General features: G+C 40.6%; 1 protein-coding gene across 1 annotated transcript in view; it reads right to left on the bottom strand.

Annotated features, from left to right (window-relative positions):
- Nucleotides 1-1,355: 1,355 nt before the first annotated feature.
- FAF1 (Fas associated factor 1) overlaps nt 1,356-16,653 on the bottom strand; it is a 265,810-nt gene continuing 250,512 nt past the window's right edge. Inside the window, exon 19 of the mRNA XM_080921695.1 lies at nt 1,356-1,604. Within this exon, the coding sequence (XP_080777821.1) occupies nt 1,521-1,604 (84 nt within the window). The 3' untranslated portion in view covers nt 1,356-1,520. The remainder of the gene's footprint in view (nt 1,605-16,653) is intronic.

Here is a 16,653-nt window from a genome sequence, read left to right as displayed (position 1 = left end):
GCCAATACTTTTTGAGTAGAGGGAAAAGTGACCAGACACATCTTCAGCTTTGGTTAATCTTCTTAGAACCACATAATAGTCCCAGGGAAACACACCTAACACACTTACAAAATAACCAGACTGGTAGGTCAGCTCTTATGATAGATATTGGAGATGACACAAAAACCACCATAGAGAACATTTCAGGATTGTGAAGATATAAATAATATTCTTATGAACCCCAAGCCTTAAATCCATAGATTAACAAAGTGCACTTCTACTAGATCAAACCCAAGGTTACGATGTATCAATTCTGGCAACACATGTATTCTAGGCTAAGCTCCCAAGTTGCTTTCTTAAATATATGAAGTCTGAATTTTTAGCCAAAGAATAAAATCCCTTTTATTTGGAATATAAAGTCAGTATCTAATATTAAACATTTAGAAACTAAAATTATATAGAAAGTTCCATATTGCAGGAAAGCCCACAGGGTAGCTGATCAGATTTTGGCAATGGATAAGGTGGAAGCTTGGCACTTGGAGAAGCACATCACTAAAGGTTTGAGGCCACACTCTTGAGCTACATAGTGAGCTCTGGTCTCCAAAAGCCTAAAAAAATGAAAAACCAAACCAACCAACCAACCAACCAAAAAAAAAAAAAAAAAAAAAAAAAACCACTCCACCAGGTGACAAGGTCCAGATACACAAAGTTGTAGAGGGAGAAAAGGCAAGAAAGCTGTGTGTAGTGTACACCGAGACACTAGCCATGTGGGAGCAGGTATCTAGGAAGTTCTAAGTGCCTCAATACAAGCTGAAGAGCAGCTTGCCACAGCTTGTTACCAGCACTCTCTGCACACGATCTCAATACATTGTGTACTTGAATAGTTTCCAAAGCTGCAATGAAACAAACAAACCCCTGCAAGATGGAATATGGAGCTCATGACAGGGATAAATAAATACCTTACACATATATCAAAAATCAGTCTACTAACAAAAATCTCATATCTTAGTAAAGGAGTCAGATATATGATACATTTCTCTACCCCAAAATGATGTTCAGGCCAAAACAACTCATTTGGCTTTTAAAGTTGAGTGATAAACTTAAAATGCAGTTATAGACATGAAAGGGCAGAGGGTCTGAGCTCTGGCGCAATGAGACATATCAAATATACAGCATCCTGATGCCATGGATAGAAAGAACTGTCCTGGACAATGAGGGAAAGACAGGTACTGCAGAGGTTAAGTTCCCAAGGGGTCACTCATACACAACAGAACATTAGTCATAAAACAAGGGCAGAGGGCAGCTATCAGGAGAGGGCAATGACGTTGTGGTACTCCAAAATGAGGAACGGGGAACATATACTCATGGATGGGAAATTTTAAGTAGCTATGTTTATTACTTTTTTCCAGCAATCTTGCAAGAGGCAGAGGTGTGACATGGAACTGAGTGACACCAGTATGTAGGTGGGCTGGTGAGAAGCCCATCTCTTGACACGTGCCGCTGGCTTGTCAGGAGTGGCTGTTTCCACTGCTCAGTCATGTTTACTCTTTTGCTTGAAGGAAAAGGGTTTCTTGAGGGAACAAGTTTACCTCCAATAAGGACTTATTGGGGTCTAGCTGAGTTACCTGAAAAGAAAAACACACACACACATTCAGAAATCTGGAACAAGCACATCAATTTTTAGTCTTTTACACACAGGCATGAGCACATGCAAGTATCTTATTTGATCTTAAAATAACTGTGTGCTGCTGGTGGGGTTATGTTCTCCAAGGAACCTGGGATTCATCAAGTAAGAGAGTTAGTACTGACTTCAAGGCTAAGACTCAGCCACTTCCTAGAGAGGGCCCTTGTCTTCTGTGTTTTTGGGAAAGACACAGAGGGTCCATCTGGTTAAACTCACCTCTATCTGGTTAACCTCTCTGCTTGTTGGGACAACAACTAAACCTTAGAAGGACAAGGACTAGCTCCTTCCACTAAAATTACATGTAGTAAACTACAGAATAGCCATTCTACTGTGACTAGAGATGACTATATTCCAGGAATGATCCCCAGGGAGACATATCACAATCCCCTTATTGGGGGTATATGTAGTTTGGAAAGATGAGGCTACCACATAATATTTAAAAAAATCAGCTACTGAACTGTGAAAGGTAGATGAGACCTTGATACCATGGCTATGCTCCATGAGAGATCTTAATTAGATTTTTGCCCTCCCTAAGCCAAGGCAGAGGTGGCATGTGAAGGTTTTATAAACGTAACAGAAAGAAACAAAAACATTCATTAAAAGGGGTTATGAATTCTGAAAGGCTGAAAAGTGCTAGGTTAGTAGAAAGGATATAGGATTTAAAAATAGGAAGACCTTGGTTTAAGTCAGTGGTGTAGGCTATCAGCTCTGAGACTCTTGTCTGATACGACTGATGAAGATTAAATGAGAAAGAACATAATTAGCAGTGTCTAGTATGGAGTAGATCAACAATACGCTGTGTATGAGAGCAACTGTAAGGAAGATGGATATGTGGGCAACAGGCTGCTCTGAGCATGCAGTACTTTCTAGCTATATCTGAAGCTGTTGCTCTGCTATTTATATGAGCTTTGGGACCTTGGGTAAATAGTATGGGCAGGCAATTTGTCTGCTCAACTCAAGCCACTCATAATGAGATGACTCTGCTTTCTTCTTCCAGCTAGATAAGGGGAGGCCCTGAGGACTGGGCTGGGTGTCAGACAGACTAGTAAGCTGATATGGGAAACACTCTCTTTGGTGTATCCAGACAGAAATTTAGTATGCTCAGGAGGGTCTTTAAGAAAATATATCCACCTCTACTTTTTTTTTTCTGCTTATAAATCTTGCCCTACTATTATCTCTTGGGTGCTGGGCAGATGGGCAGGCAAGGTGGAAGGGAGTACCCAGCCTGCTGTCTGTCTTCCAGTATTCAGGGAGGGCAAGCTGCTGGCAAATGTTTACCTACTTCCCCAATTAACGTACAACACTGCACTGGCTTCTGTCAACAAACAGAGCTATGCTGCCTCTGCTTCAGACTCTTTGGCATTTTCTGCCCAGCTGCTTCTGCTATTGTTCTTAATTAACATGCCGGAGCTCTTCCCGCATCTTCTACTTTGTTATTTGTGGCTTGTAAATATGATGCTTATTGGGAGAAACCAAAACCTACACTAGTGGCAAAGTTGTGAGAACAGGCAGGAAGAGGTGTTAGGAAGCAAAACAGGCAGAGAGGCTGGAGCATCAGGCCTACGTGGCACCTACTAGGGTGGTAGATGTGTAAGGTAAGAGATTCATAAACTCTTAGTTAAAATTCTAGTTGTCACTGATAAAACAATCAAAGATTTCTTGGACATATATTACAAGCCACACACTTCCAATATATTTCTGAATTATTCCATAAAACAGCCACCATGAAAAGGTTGCAGAGGTAAGAAACTGAATTTCAATGTAGCTGCCACTTGTTCCAGTTAGGAGGAGTCTGCTTTCAGTGTCATGATTAGAGTGAAGCAGTAACTGGTAGTGGTGGCACATGCCTTTGATCCCAGTGCATGAAGGCCAAGGGAGACAGATCCTTGTGAACTGCAGGCCAGCCTGGTCTACAGAAACCCTTGCGGGGGTGGGGGTTGGGGGAGTAGGTTATGAGTGAGTGAGTAAGTGATAAAAACCTACATTCTATCTATATGATCCTGAAGTAGGTAAACAAGTAGAGACTCCATTTTCCTATATTTACTTTCTCCTTTGTAGGTAGTGTGAGAACTAAGTGAAGCTATGAATGAAACCTGTGGTACAGTCCCAAGCCAGTAAATGTTACAGCCATTTTTGTCCCCCACCCTCTCTGTAGAGTGTTTCTTGAATAGCAGCTTTAATCTCTCCCTAGGTTGGTCCAGTTGTCTTTGTTTCTACCCCACTGCCCAGCAAGAGTTCCAGCTTTTCCCTGTATGCAAAGTCTGAAGGTGTCATTCTCCAGCTTCAGTGAGGTGCTACAGCCAGAGTACTGCTCTGAAATGAGCACAGCTCTGTTGGAACACACGCTCTCATAGGGCCCATGTGAGGCCTTCAACACATTCTAAAGTTCATTTTGTTCCATTCTTTTGTTCTTTCTTTCCCATGTAGACTTTTGTTTTTCTTTCTTTTTTAGTCCATTTGCTTAGTAAAACAAATCATTACTGCACCAGTAGCACAACGGTTGACAACAGTGACATCTAATAGTTTATAAATTTTCATTACACACTGTATATATTAATTTATTTAATCTTTACAATGATCCTTGAACTAGGTATTGTTATTTCCATTTCACAGGCCAGGGAACAGATTTTGAAAGGCTTAGAATTTGTTCTAAGTTCACATGGCTCATAATGGGAACTTGCTATGTAGACCAGACTAGCAACCTTGAACTCCCAGCAATCCAACAGCCTCTGTTCCCCAAGTGAGCACGCTGGAACCATGTGTGAATGCTGTAGTTGCCATTCTGCCTGCTCTGAACTCGGCAATACTTTTGGGTCAGTGTTAATGAGGATAACATGAAATAGAAGAACACACTGTAAAACACACAAAGTCTTTTTTTTAATATCATTTGATCTAGATGCTAGTCTCGTAACTAGTGTTATCCCTATTTTACAGATGAAAACATAAGATTAAGAGATTAGATGAAAGTAAAAAATAAAATTTAAACAAAAAGATTAAATGAGCCCTACTGTCACTGAATTAATTAAAAAACCAGAAATATCCCTTTGGTATTCTATTGCCCAGTAGTGTGACTATAGTTAACAATAGTGTATTATATAGTTCTAAATAACCAGAAGAATTTTTTCACATTTGGCTTTTTAAAAACTGTTTTTATTAATTCTTTGAGAACTTCATGCAATACTTTTGATCACAGTAACTCTTTAACTTTCCCCAAATGCTTACCGCTTTTCTACCCATGCAAGGTCATGCGCACACGCTCGGCTGTTCCCTTTCAGCTCACCAAGTCCGTCTGTATTGGCTGACTACTTCTGCACGGAGCCTGCCCTGCATTGTGGTCCATATATCGGGTGTCAAACTATTTATTAAAGAAAACTGGCCTTCCCTTTGCTAGCAACAATCAAACGTCAGTCGTCAGCTCCCTCTCCACACTGATGTTCTGTCTGGCTTGCTTCTGCTTAGGTCTTGTGCATGCTGTCACAGCTGCTGAGAGTTCACATGGGCATCTGCACTGCTGTATCCAGAAAGCCCCGACAATTGAGTCATCCAACATCTCTAGCTTTTATAATCTTCATCCTTCATCTTCTTCATGGACTCCTGAACCTGAGGGGCTGTTTAAACACTGTGGCGCTACTGCACTAGTGGGCATATCCTATTAGGCAGCTGAGACTGAAGATTACCTTCCTCTTCCAGTAGAGTCATAGCATTTACCAGCACTATGAAAGCCACTAGTAGGGATAAAGCTTCCAGTTGAGAACCAGCTGGATTTCTCCATGTTCTGTGACTCAAGTACGTGATTAGAAAAGAATTATTTTCAAATCTCATTACAAAGAAATGTTACTTAAATTGGGCATTACATATGCTAAGTATTCTATTTTGATTATTATATGATCTTTTCATATATAAAAAATTACACTGTATTCTATAATTTGAAAATGAGGGGAAACTAGGGGAACACAGGATACCAAGCAGGACCAGCAGATAGCTGGTGGTCAAATTGTGAAAATGCTCTGCAGTGCTGTCGGCCTCATTCTAAGAGCATGGAGCATGTAGAAGGGTAGGAAGGAAAGTAAGTCTGTTTCCTAATGAACATCAGAGGGCAAGAGAACTGTGTGTGGAGAGGGTACAAGGAAGTGCTGCTGCTTTAGGGGCAGAGATGAGCTATGCTGGCTCTCAAGTCTGACAAGCACAAGCAGGCAGATGTGTTTGGTGAGGCTCCAGTACAGAGAGCCAGGATGGTGAGGAAGTCACAGGAAGCAGAATTCTTCAGAGAAGCAGGTACTAACATAGCTAATAATGGTCACTGCTTTTCTTCTGCCTCCTTCTGGTATTTATCTTCTTGTTCTCAGTCATCCCCACAGCAGCAAGCATCACTGAGTGAGCATCTCCTGTGAGCTGGGTTCATACAGCCTGCATTCTAGATTTATTAACTAGTCCTCAAGATGGTCTTGTGAAATCAGTACTAGTACCATCTTGTAGATAAGGTCACCAAGGCTACCTCACACACTGTTGTAGAGACTGAAGTTTTAAAGTCAGGTTTGGCAAACCAACTAATGAACAGATTGACTTGGGAGGGAAGAGGGAAGTTTGTTGCACTTAGAGACATCCAAATACAGGCATTCATAGATGATGGTAAGAACTAACATTTTCTGAGCATTTATTTCAAACCAGGCAATCAACGACATACTCTGCATTAATAAAACTAATTTTTATACTAGTCCTCCAATGTTGGCAGGACGATTATCCTTATTTTATGAGGAAATTAAGTTATAGAGCAGATTGTCTAAAGTATCAAAGCTATTAAGGGCAGATTGTGAATCAAGGTAATTTAGCTTTGGGATCTACTGAGTTACTAGATCATATGGCTAGAAATACTGAGTATCTACATGGAGAAAGAAGTTGAAAGAAATGACCTAGAGTTTCTTTTAATCAAGCTTCCAGGGCACAAGATCTTCACTTTAAGAATGGCAAAGAAACAAAGGTCATTAAAAAAAAGGTACTGAAATGTTTATAAAATACGAATACAAAAACCCAATCTGAGTTTGTCTTTTGCCATTTACCTGGGACTTTACTGAATTATTGACTCTCTAAATCAACAGAGAATGAACACTTTGGGATTCCTTGTGGGAGGAGGGGTGTTCTCAAATAAGAGGTACAGTTTGACTTTATAGTTAGAAGAGGGATGTCAACCATCCTGATATTTTCTTTACTGAACCCGGGAAACCTGAATGGGCATATTCTCTCATTCAAACAACATTTTTAGCAAACTAACTCTGTAAAAACGTTTGTTAGCACAGATGGGACACATTCTCTGCCAAACAGAGCTTTTCTTTGCTATATCAATTTTCTCAGCAATTTGAAATTTTATATGCATTTTCCTCCTATGACCTCCCTGGACTTCATTCAGTTCCTGCTCTAAAATTAATACTCTGTTGTGAAAATGTAAACTAATGTGACAGAGTCTCGTCTTGCCACACTGGATATCTCAGAATGTTATGCTGAGAAAATGCCTTAAGCAGCCAGGATCCCAGGCCTTCATTTCACAGGTGGGCAACTTGAGACTCAGAAGTCAAGTGACTTAGGCCAGGTGAAATGGATGATTAAGACTAAACACTGTAGTTGTTATTTCAGGGTTTCTGACATCTGTAGGGAAGTCCTTTTTCTTTTCTTTTTTGGAGATAGGGTCTCAATCTATGTTGCTCTTTACTCAGCATTTTCTAAGTGCCACACACTATGCTAATTGTCTTCATATTATCTAATTAAGGGATTACCATAATTCTTTAAGTACCCCTCTTATTCTGTTTTATGGACAGGGTAAAAACTGATATTCTTATTAATGTTAAGATGTCCTCAAAAATTGGCATCTTGTTAGGGATGGCTTGGTCACCTTTCCTGGCCTTGGTGTTCCTAGTGGTGTCTTTTGGTCACTACAATACTAAGTGACAATGTAAATGGGAAAGCCCAGAGGTAAGAGAGGAGAGCCTAACATGGGTAAGGTAAGAGGAGATGTTTTTTAGTCTAAAAACAGGAGAAAAATCAAAGTATGCAGACCAACCATTAAAACAACAACAATAAAAAACAAACAACGCCCCAAAATAAACCCACAAAAACCCAATACCAAAGGATAGTCAGGTCTTCTCTCCCTGAGATTGGTTCCTTCCCTGGTTTCCCTGCTTTTATGAGGGTGCTCCCCCACCTATCTACCCACTCCCTCCAGCCTCCCCGCTCTGGCATTGCCCTACATTGGGACACTGAGCCTTCACAGGACCAAGGGCCTCTTCTCCCATTGATGCCCAACAAGGCCATCCTCTCCTACATATGCGGCTTGGAGCCATGGGTCCCTCCATGTATGCTCTTTGGATGGTGGTTTAGTCCCTGGGAGTTCTGGAGGGGAGGGTCTGGTTGGCTGATACTGTTCTCATGGGGTTGCAAACTCCTTCAGCTCTGAAGGCACAATTTCAACTAAGCAAGTAGAAGTTCTGCTTTACAGAGTAGTTTATAAGCTTGGAGTCCACAGAAGCATAAATAGTAAGTAAGTTCACAAAAAAAGATTCTGTTGTAGGCTTATATGTTTTTAAGCCTACTTTTAATAAGAGTTCTCAAATGCTTCTACCTCCTTCTAGCCCACTGTCTAAAGGTAGGGGAGAAAAGATGGTAAACAGGACAAGGGGATGTGGACCTGTTTAAAAGTAGTTCCTTGGGCAACCCAATCTGTTTGTCAAGATACCAACAGTGCAGTTCAGTAAGATCAGGACAGCAAACTGAATTAGCAGCAGTGGCACATCTAACAAAAAATGCCAGTCCTCTGCCACCAAATTGGCACAAGTCAGCAGCAATGACCAGGACTCGCTGAGACACCAAGAGAAATTCTCTTTTGTACCCCTCTCAATACAATGAAGATCAGCAAAGAGACAAAGAAATGCTGCAAAGCTAGCTATGCAAACATGCCATCAATGTCCAGTGAGTCCTATTTATACTTCCTCCAATCATAGTTCCTCCCACAGCAAAACACCCGTCTTAGACAACATCACAGAAACCTCTATCACCTGACATACCCCAAACTTCTATTTCATCCTGTAGTGCAGATTATCTCTAGAGGCACACCTAGGTTATAGATGTGATAAGCACTGATCTCTTCACCACTGGGGACTGCCAGAAGCTCCAAGGCTGGACTGATTCTGAGCCAGCTCAAGGTAGTATGATTACCTCAGTGATTACGTAGTAGTTTGAAAGAGGTAGGGAAACACTGATCTAGGGGACAAGCCTCTCTTTAGAGACCAATACTATACCAGACAACCAGGTCTTCATAACAGATCTCTAGGATGTCTCTGACTAGACTGGATCACAACACTAATTAATGACTATGGCACAGAGAAACAGGGAAAAGATACTTACACACTGGTTAGGTTTAGAGCTGTGAACTTAAAAGGCCTTCTGAGAAATCCTAATCATTGTTTGCCCCAGAATCTCACCATTAGGCACAATTAAGAAACAAGTGGATTTTAAATCCTGGCACTGCATCTTTTGTATAAGTCATAATCTCTTGTGAGAGGAAACACACATTTCTTATCTGTAAGATAGCATTGCCTAACACCCCAGTGGTCTTTCAATAAACCATGTTCCTATGGTCCCTCTTCCACATTTCTATATGGAAAAGAGTTGCACAAAAACTTAAGAGTTCTTAAACAATTTCTTATTAAAACAGGGCAATCCTTTACTGATCAGCCTTTCATTTCCCCAATTTGTAAATGGGTGTTGGTGTTTCTGACAAAGTTCTTTGGGGCCTTTAATGGTAGTATAGATAGGAAGGCAGTTTGGAGTTAGAATATAAATTTCTAGATAGCATAAACTTCAGAAAAATACTTTCCCCTGGCTGCAGAGAGGTCATTTAGTGGTGTGCTCAATGTGTCTTCAGAAGCAGAGTGGCTAGAGAGAAACTGAGCAATTTGCATGCATTTTAAACCCAAGTAGGGCCATGCAAGCCAGTGTGTTCGTAGTTCTACACACAAGCACCACTCAAGAGATGGAGCTTTGAACAGGAGTTAAAAGAGTTGAGTCCCTAACGACATACAAAAGACTTGCTGGTGTGATTTATTCTGATGTATTTACTTATCCAATTACCAAAACAGCAGGAGATCATTAAAATTTCTAGTTACCAGATGCAGCACGTTCAATATCTTAAATGTTACCAAGGCTTTCTCTGAGCTATTTTGATATTACACTTCATCTGCCCAAAGCTTATGAAACTGGAAGGCAAGAATCATGAACAGAGCAGGAACATCCTTTGAAGGCTGGTTCAGAAGGTCTGTAGCATACTAGACCTCCCAAATTCCTGGACTTAAAGAAAAGTCCTAAGATGAGGAATGAAAATATTTGGGAAAAGACCTCAGCAAGTCTTTCTTATCTCCAAGCTTCTGTCTTGTTAAGTTAAGGATGCTGACACTGTTGTCCTACTTTAGAGAACAGCTATGTGTACCATCATAGTTTGCTTTCCTTTAGATGCCACACGAATGTCTGTGGGGAAGACAAAGCAACTTAAGGCACCTTGTGCATTGTAAGTTGTTAATAAAGTAGCATGCAGAGTAGGTACCAAACTAGAGAATATTATGGAGTGCTGAAAAAATAGAAAGCAAGTTCACATCAACATTTTAGAGTACATAGCAAAGAGATTCTGATCTTCAAACATTACCTCACAGTCTTATGATCCAGCCATCTAGAGTTGTGTGCTGTTTCCTTCCTAGACGCTTGGGCTATGCTGTTTCCTCTACCTATATTATCTTTCCTGTCTAATTTCAAACATTCTAACCTATATATCCCTCAAGATCAACTTAAAAGGCACCTCCTCTACAAAACTAGGCCTGCAACAGAGCTTAAATCCCCCCTTTTCTTTTTCTGGAACAGAGCTAATCACACCAGCCTTCTGACTCACTGATTAGGCCACAGGTTAGTGACACAGCAATCACATAATTGTTGTTTCTTTCATCATCTACTCCATTGCTCTGCGTGTGACCAAGCCACAGTTGCTGAGCCAATACCTATCTTTTACCTGTAGGTTCTTCAAATAAGGCTGGTGCCAAAGTCAGCTGGTAGATACAAGGTTAGGGTTTGTTCTAGAATATAGGCACTGGCAATACCAACATTGCTCCTTGTTCAAATAGCACTCTTACACTTTAATGTGTTGAGGAATTCTGAAGGATGCAGCTTAGAGGATCTGTTTCACAGTGAATTATGTTATGGCTCTCAGGCCATTTTACAATTATTTATCATTTTTTCTCCAGTTAAGCTGAATTCTGAGGGCATATATGGAATCTTATTGGCTCTCTATTCCCAGGGTCTTATTTATTGTTAGAAACTGTATCAGTTCCAGAAATGTCTGTGAAAGACTGGTTTTCTACTCTTCCCCAGAGCCTCACCAATCCGAAGAAATGGAATCTGGAGAGCTGCACCACTACTCACCTCACCCTCAGCAGGCAGAGCTTGTTGGGAAGGCATTAGGGGCACTGGGAGTTGGACTCCATCAAGGCCTTGGCTCTGGATGCTCTGCTCTAGCCTCAGCAAGTATCCAGACACAGGAGCTAATAAGAAGTCCACATCAGTTGCCCTTTTAAGAGGGAAGCTTTTTCCTTCTTTGTTTAAACTGTTGGAATTGGCTAATTAGGAGGATTTTAAAAATCTAACACTCTAAACAGAGAAAACTGGTTCTGAATTATTAAGCAACATTTTCGATGCATTTGAATAACCTTAAATGACTTAGCTGCTACCTGATCCTAAGCTCTGGCTCAGATAAATAAATGTGCAATACTGTCAAAGCCTCAGCTTAGAAGAGCCTCCAGCTACAGTAAATAGAAGCTTAAGTCTCCATAAACTGTCAGGGAGGAAAATATTCTCATATAAAATGAGAGAAGATGACCTTAAGGCTGGGAAGACCAAGAAGTCAGTGATTTTGTTATACTTCTCAGAAGATGGTTGCTAATGGACTAAGTATTATGAATATCCTGCTTTTTAAAAAAAAATCTGTTTAATCTATTTAATTATAGAGTCACATAGTATCAGAGTTTAAAGAACATACTTAAATCTGTATTTCAGAGGAGGAAAATATGACCCAGAAAAGTTTGTGGCTTGCTTGAGACCAGACAAATGGCTGGAAGAATAAACATTTTATCTTGAGATGTCTGCTCCCAACTTAGTCCCCTTTCTCAACAAACATACTCAGATGCCCTGCTGGAGATGTCAAAATCAGAGGCTGACAACAGCTTTTAAGAGGCACTTGGAAGCTTTCACTAGATGGGTCACTCCAGAAATCTGAGCTTAATACACATCATGATTTTTCTCTACAGGTCTGAGATTTCTACTTTCATGGCTATATATCAAGTTGGTGAAGGGAAAGAGGAAAAGGACTAGGAATAAATGAAGGAGGATGTTACTATATTATAGTTCCCAACTAATATACCCGCAAGTCAAAAGGGCACCCTGAGCTCACAAATTTGTCCAGTTGTATGGAATGGACAAAACTAAACAATAACAATAGATGTACAAATGTGTATAAGCACTGTATGTTCCTCATCTACTGACTAAACAAGTGTTGGTTTAGTGTTTGTGACCTTTTTTGTTTGGTTTTGCTTTTCAAGACAGGGTTTCTTTGTAACACTGTCTTGGAACTTACTTTGTAGACCAGGCTTGCCTTAAACTCACATAGATTTGCCTGCCTCTGTCTCTCAAGCCCTGGTGGCTTGCACCATCACCACCCAGCTTAGTGTATATGGCATTTAAGGAACTTGGGAGACACTGGGATATAGCAGTAAACAAGGCCTCTCTGCCTTAAGCAATGTTTAGAGCAACACTTAAGACAGGAGAAAAGCCCACTGCAGTTCAGAGCTCAGGGCAGCTCACAGTAATAAGGGCTACAACAGGAAGAAGGTCCAGAGAGAAAATAAGAAAGGTGCATGCTTCTCTCCTAGAGGGTCACCATAGTTATCTTCACAGAAGATATGTATGAAAGTCTGTTCACACAAGGCCTCACAGAAGTCATGTATGAAGGACTACTAACATCAGACCTTACAGAAGGCATGTATGAAGGTCATACAAAACCTCACAGAAGGCAAACTATAAAAGTAAAATAACCCACACCAAGAAAACTTTGTACTTTATGCTCATTGTAACTAGTAAGATCTTCATGCACACTATCAAACCTTAAAAAAAAAAAAAAAAACAAGCACTGACAAAAATGTATTCGTGTACTTTTATGCAAAAATGCTTAAAATTTGTAGATTTATCTTTGTTTTTTAAAATAAAGTTGTTAAAAAAAAAAAAGTAAAATAACCCTGGAGCGAGCAAGATGTTTAGGCCTGAGACTCAGGCATTAAACCCAAGATGTGAGGTCCAGATGTGGGGTGAGGTGCAGGGTGTGGCTTAGGTAAAGAACTTTGAGGCTGGGGCTAGAGCTGCAGTGAGGCCAGAGGATTTGGCTTGTGAGGTGCATGTGAGGATGCACCCTGGAACTGTAGTGTTGAACTTGGTGATTCCAGTGAGTATCTAGAAAAGGCTAATCTGAGCATATACATGTTGGCAGTTGGTGTTTACAGCAGCACTATCATACACACTTTAAGAGAGTGAAGCATGTCTGCAGACACTTGTAACACTGAGCAAAGAACTAGTGATTTTTTGTTTATGGCTCAAGAGTCAGACAGAATTACATGCACAGCCTTCAAATTTTACTTGTTTCTGATAACAGCAATTTTGAATGCTACACTGTTTCACAAACACCTTACAAAATTAAGATCTGAGGCAGAGTAAACAATTTTGGAAAGGTTTAAATACATCAACATACTTATACATAAAACCGTAATAGCCACTCCACTTAATGTTTAGCATAGTATGAGGGGATGATGTGGATTTGAGAATCAAATACAGGAATTAGTGTTGTGCAACCTAGAGAAATTTTAGCTCTCGAAGCTTCTATGTCTTTGTCTATAAAATAAAGGCACACCTTTTAGATAACTAATAGATTTGAAGTACCTGGTGTTTAACAGGCACAGTGCTCTGAAAAAGCTAAAGTTTCTCTCATCTTACCAAGAAACTAAGAAATCTTTCCCTCAGTGAAGAAATGATCCCATATTTAAGGCCAGGAACATTTGGTTCCAAGGCCTTGCTTTAGTTTACAATACCAGAAGAGCTGAGGAGACAATTTAGGAGACTGCTTGTTAGGCAAGCTTGAGGATCTGAGCACGGATTCTCAGCTTAGACTCAATATCGAGTTCCAGAATTAGATAGAGACACTGCCTTAAAAACAAGGTGGAGGAAATCAAGTGGACAGCCACTGAGATGGCTTAGTGGGTAAAGGTGCTTTTGGACAAGTTTCATGACAATGTTTATCTCTAGAACTCACGGGGTGGAGACAGAGAACCAAACCCTGAAAGTTGTTACCTACTGTCCACATAAGTGTACGTATACAATCCATGCATGCTGATATACAAATAAAGAAAAACAAACACCAATTATTCCCCTTTTAGAGGGCTAATTTGAAGGAAATGTTCTTTGTCTGTAGTGAAGAGAAGTAAGTAAGAGTCTCAAGGACGGCTGCTGAGGTCCCAGACAGATAACTAAGGTGTAGAGTAAATGTGCATCACACACACTGATTACCTCCCAGACGCCCATTTCTCATGCTTCCCTTTGATTGTTTTAAAAGTCTTTACTTGGTGCTTCTTAGTGTTATGTCACTGTTTTAAAACTCTGCTACAGTTCTAGGTCATGCTAAGTTGTAGTGAAGTCAAAAGTGCTTATAAGTTTGCCTGCTGAGAATTCCCCTATACATCCAGCAGCAAACTCCAGAAGTGAATCTGAGATGTATTAAAAAAAGAATACTGCAGCTGGAGTGATGAGCTAGAGGTTAGGAACACCGAGTGCTCCTCCAGAGGACACAGATTTCATAACCATAACTAGGATGTGGCTTACAACTATCTGTAACTCTAATTCCTGGGGATCTAAATACCCTCTTCTGGCCTCCGTGTGCACAAGGCACATACATACATATGCACAGACAAACATTCAAATACATCAAATAAATAGATAAAAATTTTGCTGGAAGTTGTGAGCCTGAGAATGGTAATATGCTGAAGCCCGAAAGCTTCTCAAGGACAACACTGACCCACAGATAATTCTCAAATACAGTTGGTGTCAGAAATGAGTCAACAGACTAATCCTAACTGAAAATAGTGGAAGCATTGTTTTTGGAGAGACTGAACAGGCAGGGTATGAGCAAGATTTGATGCTTGGGTCAACATGAAGCTATCCATCGATGGCGAGCAACAGCAGCTGAGCTGCTCTACTGAGAACTAAAACTTAAGCATACTTTTAAACTGATATCCGTGTTGGATCCCATGGTTGCTTTTGTTGTGCAAAGAGTTTCAAGAAACTTCCTTGACTGACAACATTGCACACGTTAACTCAAATTGTTGCTGGGGGAATTAAACACTATGCCCAAAACAGAGTCTTCAGGAGAGGACTCTGCATCTAGTTTCTATTAAACTTCTCTGTTGACTTTATTCTGTGTCCATTTATGGTAACATACCATAGGTGTGAGTACAATTATATGATAAGTTCTATGAAGTCTAAAAGAAACTGATGAATCAAGGGGTAACCTTGAGTACGCCTTATATATTTAAGAACATACTTTTGCCTTAGGATTAAAAAAGATACACATTAGAGGCTGAAATTTCAACTGTCAGTTACTCTTATATGTAATATATGGAAACATTTTACAGATGAGGAGACTGCATTGGTCTCTCCACAGGGAACTGGGTGGGTGTCAGCACTGGTACAGCACTATTAAATTACTGTTTGTTAGTAAGTTCTTACTGTAAGCACTCCTTCTAATGTTCACTTTCCTGTAAACATGCAAAGATGCTGGTGTTGGGTCAAATTGGTTCCCCAGTTAGCACCTGCAGAACTCTTTTTTTTTTTTTTTTTACTCTGGCTGACTGGAGAAAAAGAACTATTAGTCAAATAGCTAGTTGGACTACACTTGTGCCAGCACCAGCCTGGAACACCCCTCAGACACTAGAAAAATTATGCTCACAGCTGACTGCTCTGGCTCCTGAAGTAATACTGTAGTCAGAATATTAGAAACAAGTTTGTACCAGCTTTGCTAATAGAAGTATGAAAAAGATGGGGAAAGGAGGATGCTCCAAGTTAATATAAGAAAACACAGTTGTGTGTGTGTGTGTGTGTGTGTGTGTGTCTGTGTGTGTAGTACCAGTGAATTCTCGATGACCCTGCAACAATGTCTGCTTTGGCCAGAGGAGGAACACTTACTTTTCTGGTGATCTGGCAGGACTATTGTGACTGGTGTTAATGACTATGATTGGCTTGAACCTCCGATCCTGAACTATTCTTCTGGTGTTACATTACCACAATAACAACAGGCTTTTTAGAGTGTTTTCTTGCCAACTTAGGCTAAACTGGTAGCAAGAATAAAGAAGCACAGAGACAAGAGAATAGAACAGAGGAGAGGCAACAGCAGTAGCAATGGGATTGCAGTGACAGTGACTGCTGTTAGCAGATGGAGCTGACAATTATGGAGGGTTAGGCAGCCATCTGACTGACAACTGAAGAAGCAGAGGCTGGACAGTTTGAGTGCAGTCAGGGTCGGAGAAGAGGGGGGCAGAAGAAGAGAGATGGTCAGAAAGGATGGAGATAGTGCTAAGGGATAAGAGATCATGGCTTCCTAGGCCTACCTGTAGTACTGGCTACTACCTGGAAGCTGCAATACCAGCCATAACCAAGGGCTGAGAAACACCAACTTCCCAGGCCCACACAACAGCTGTAACACTTATAGGGCTAAAAGTCCTCAGCTGAGACTTCAGAAAGCCTGCTGTGGATAAGCAAAGACAAGCATATCTGTGCTTTCCATCTGGAGAAGGCAAAAGGACCTACAGCCACTGGTTGGCAATGCCATAACACCTCTCAGCTTCTCATGTCTTATTTGCAAATGGAGT

This window comes from Micromys minutus (assembly GCF_963924665.1).
Source record: "Micromys minutus genome assembly, chromosome: 9".
NCBI classification, from domain to species: domain Eukaryota; kingdom Metazoa; phylum Chordata; class Mammalia; order Rodentia; family Muridae; genus Micromys; species Micromys minutus.
This window is presented reverse-complemented; position numbering and strand designations above follow the sequence as displayed.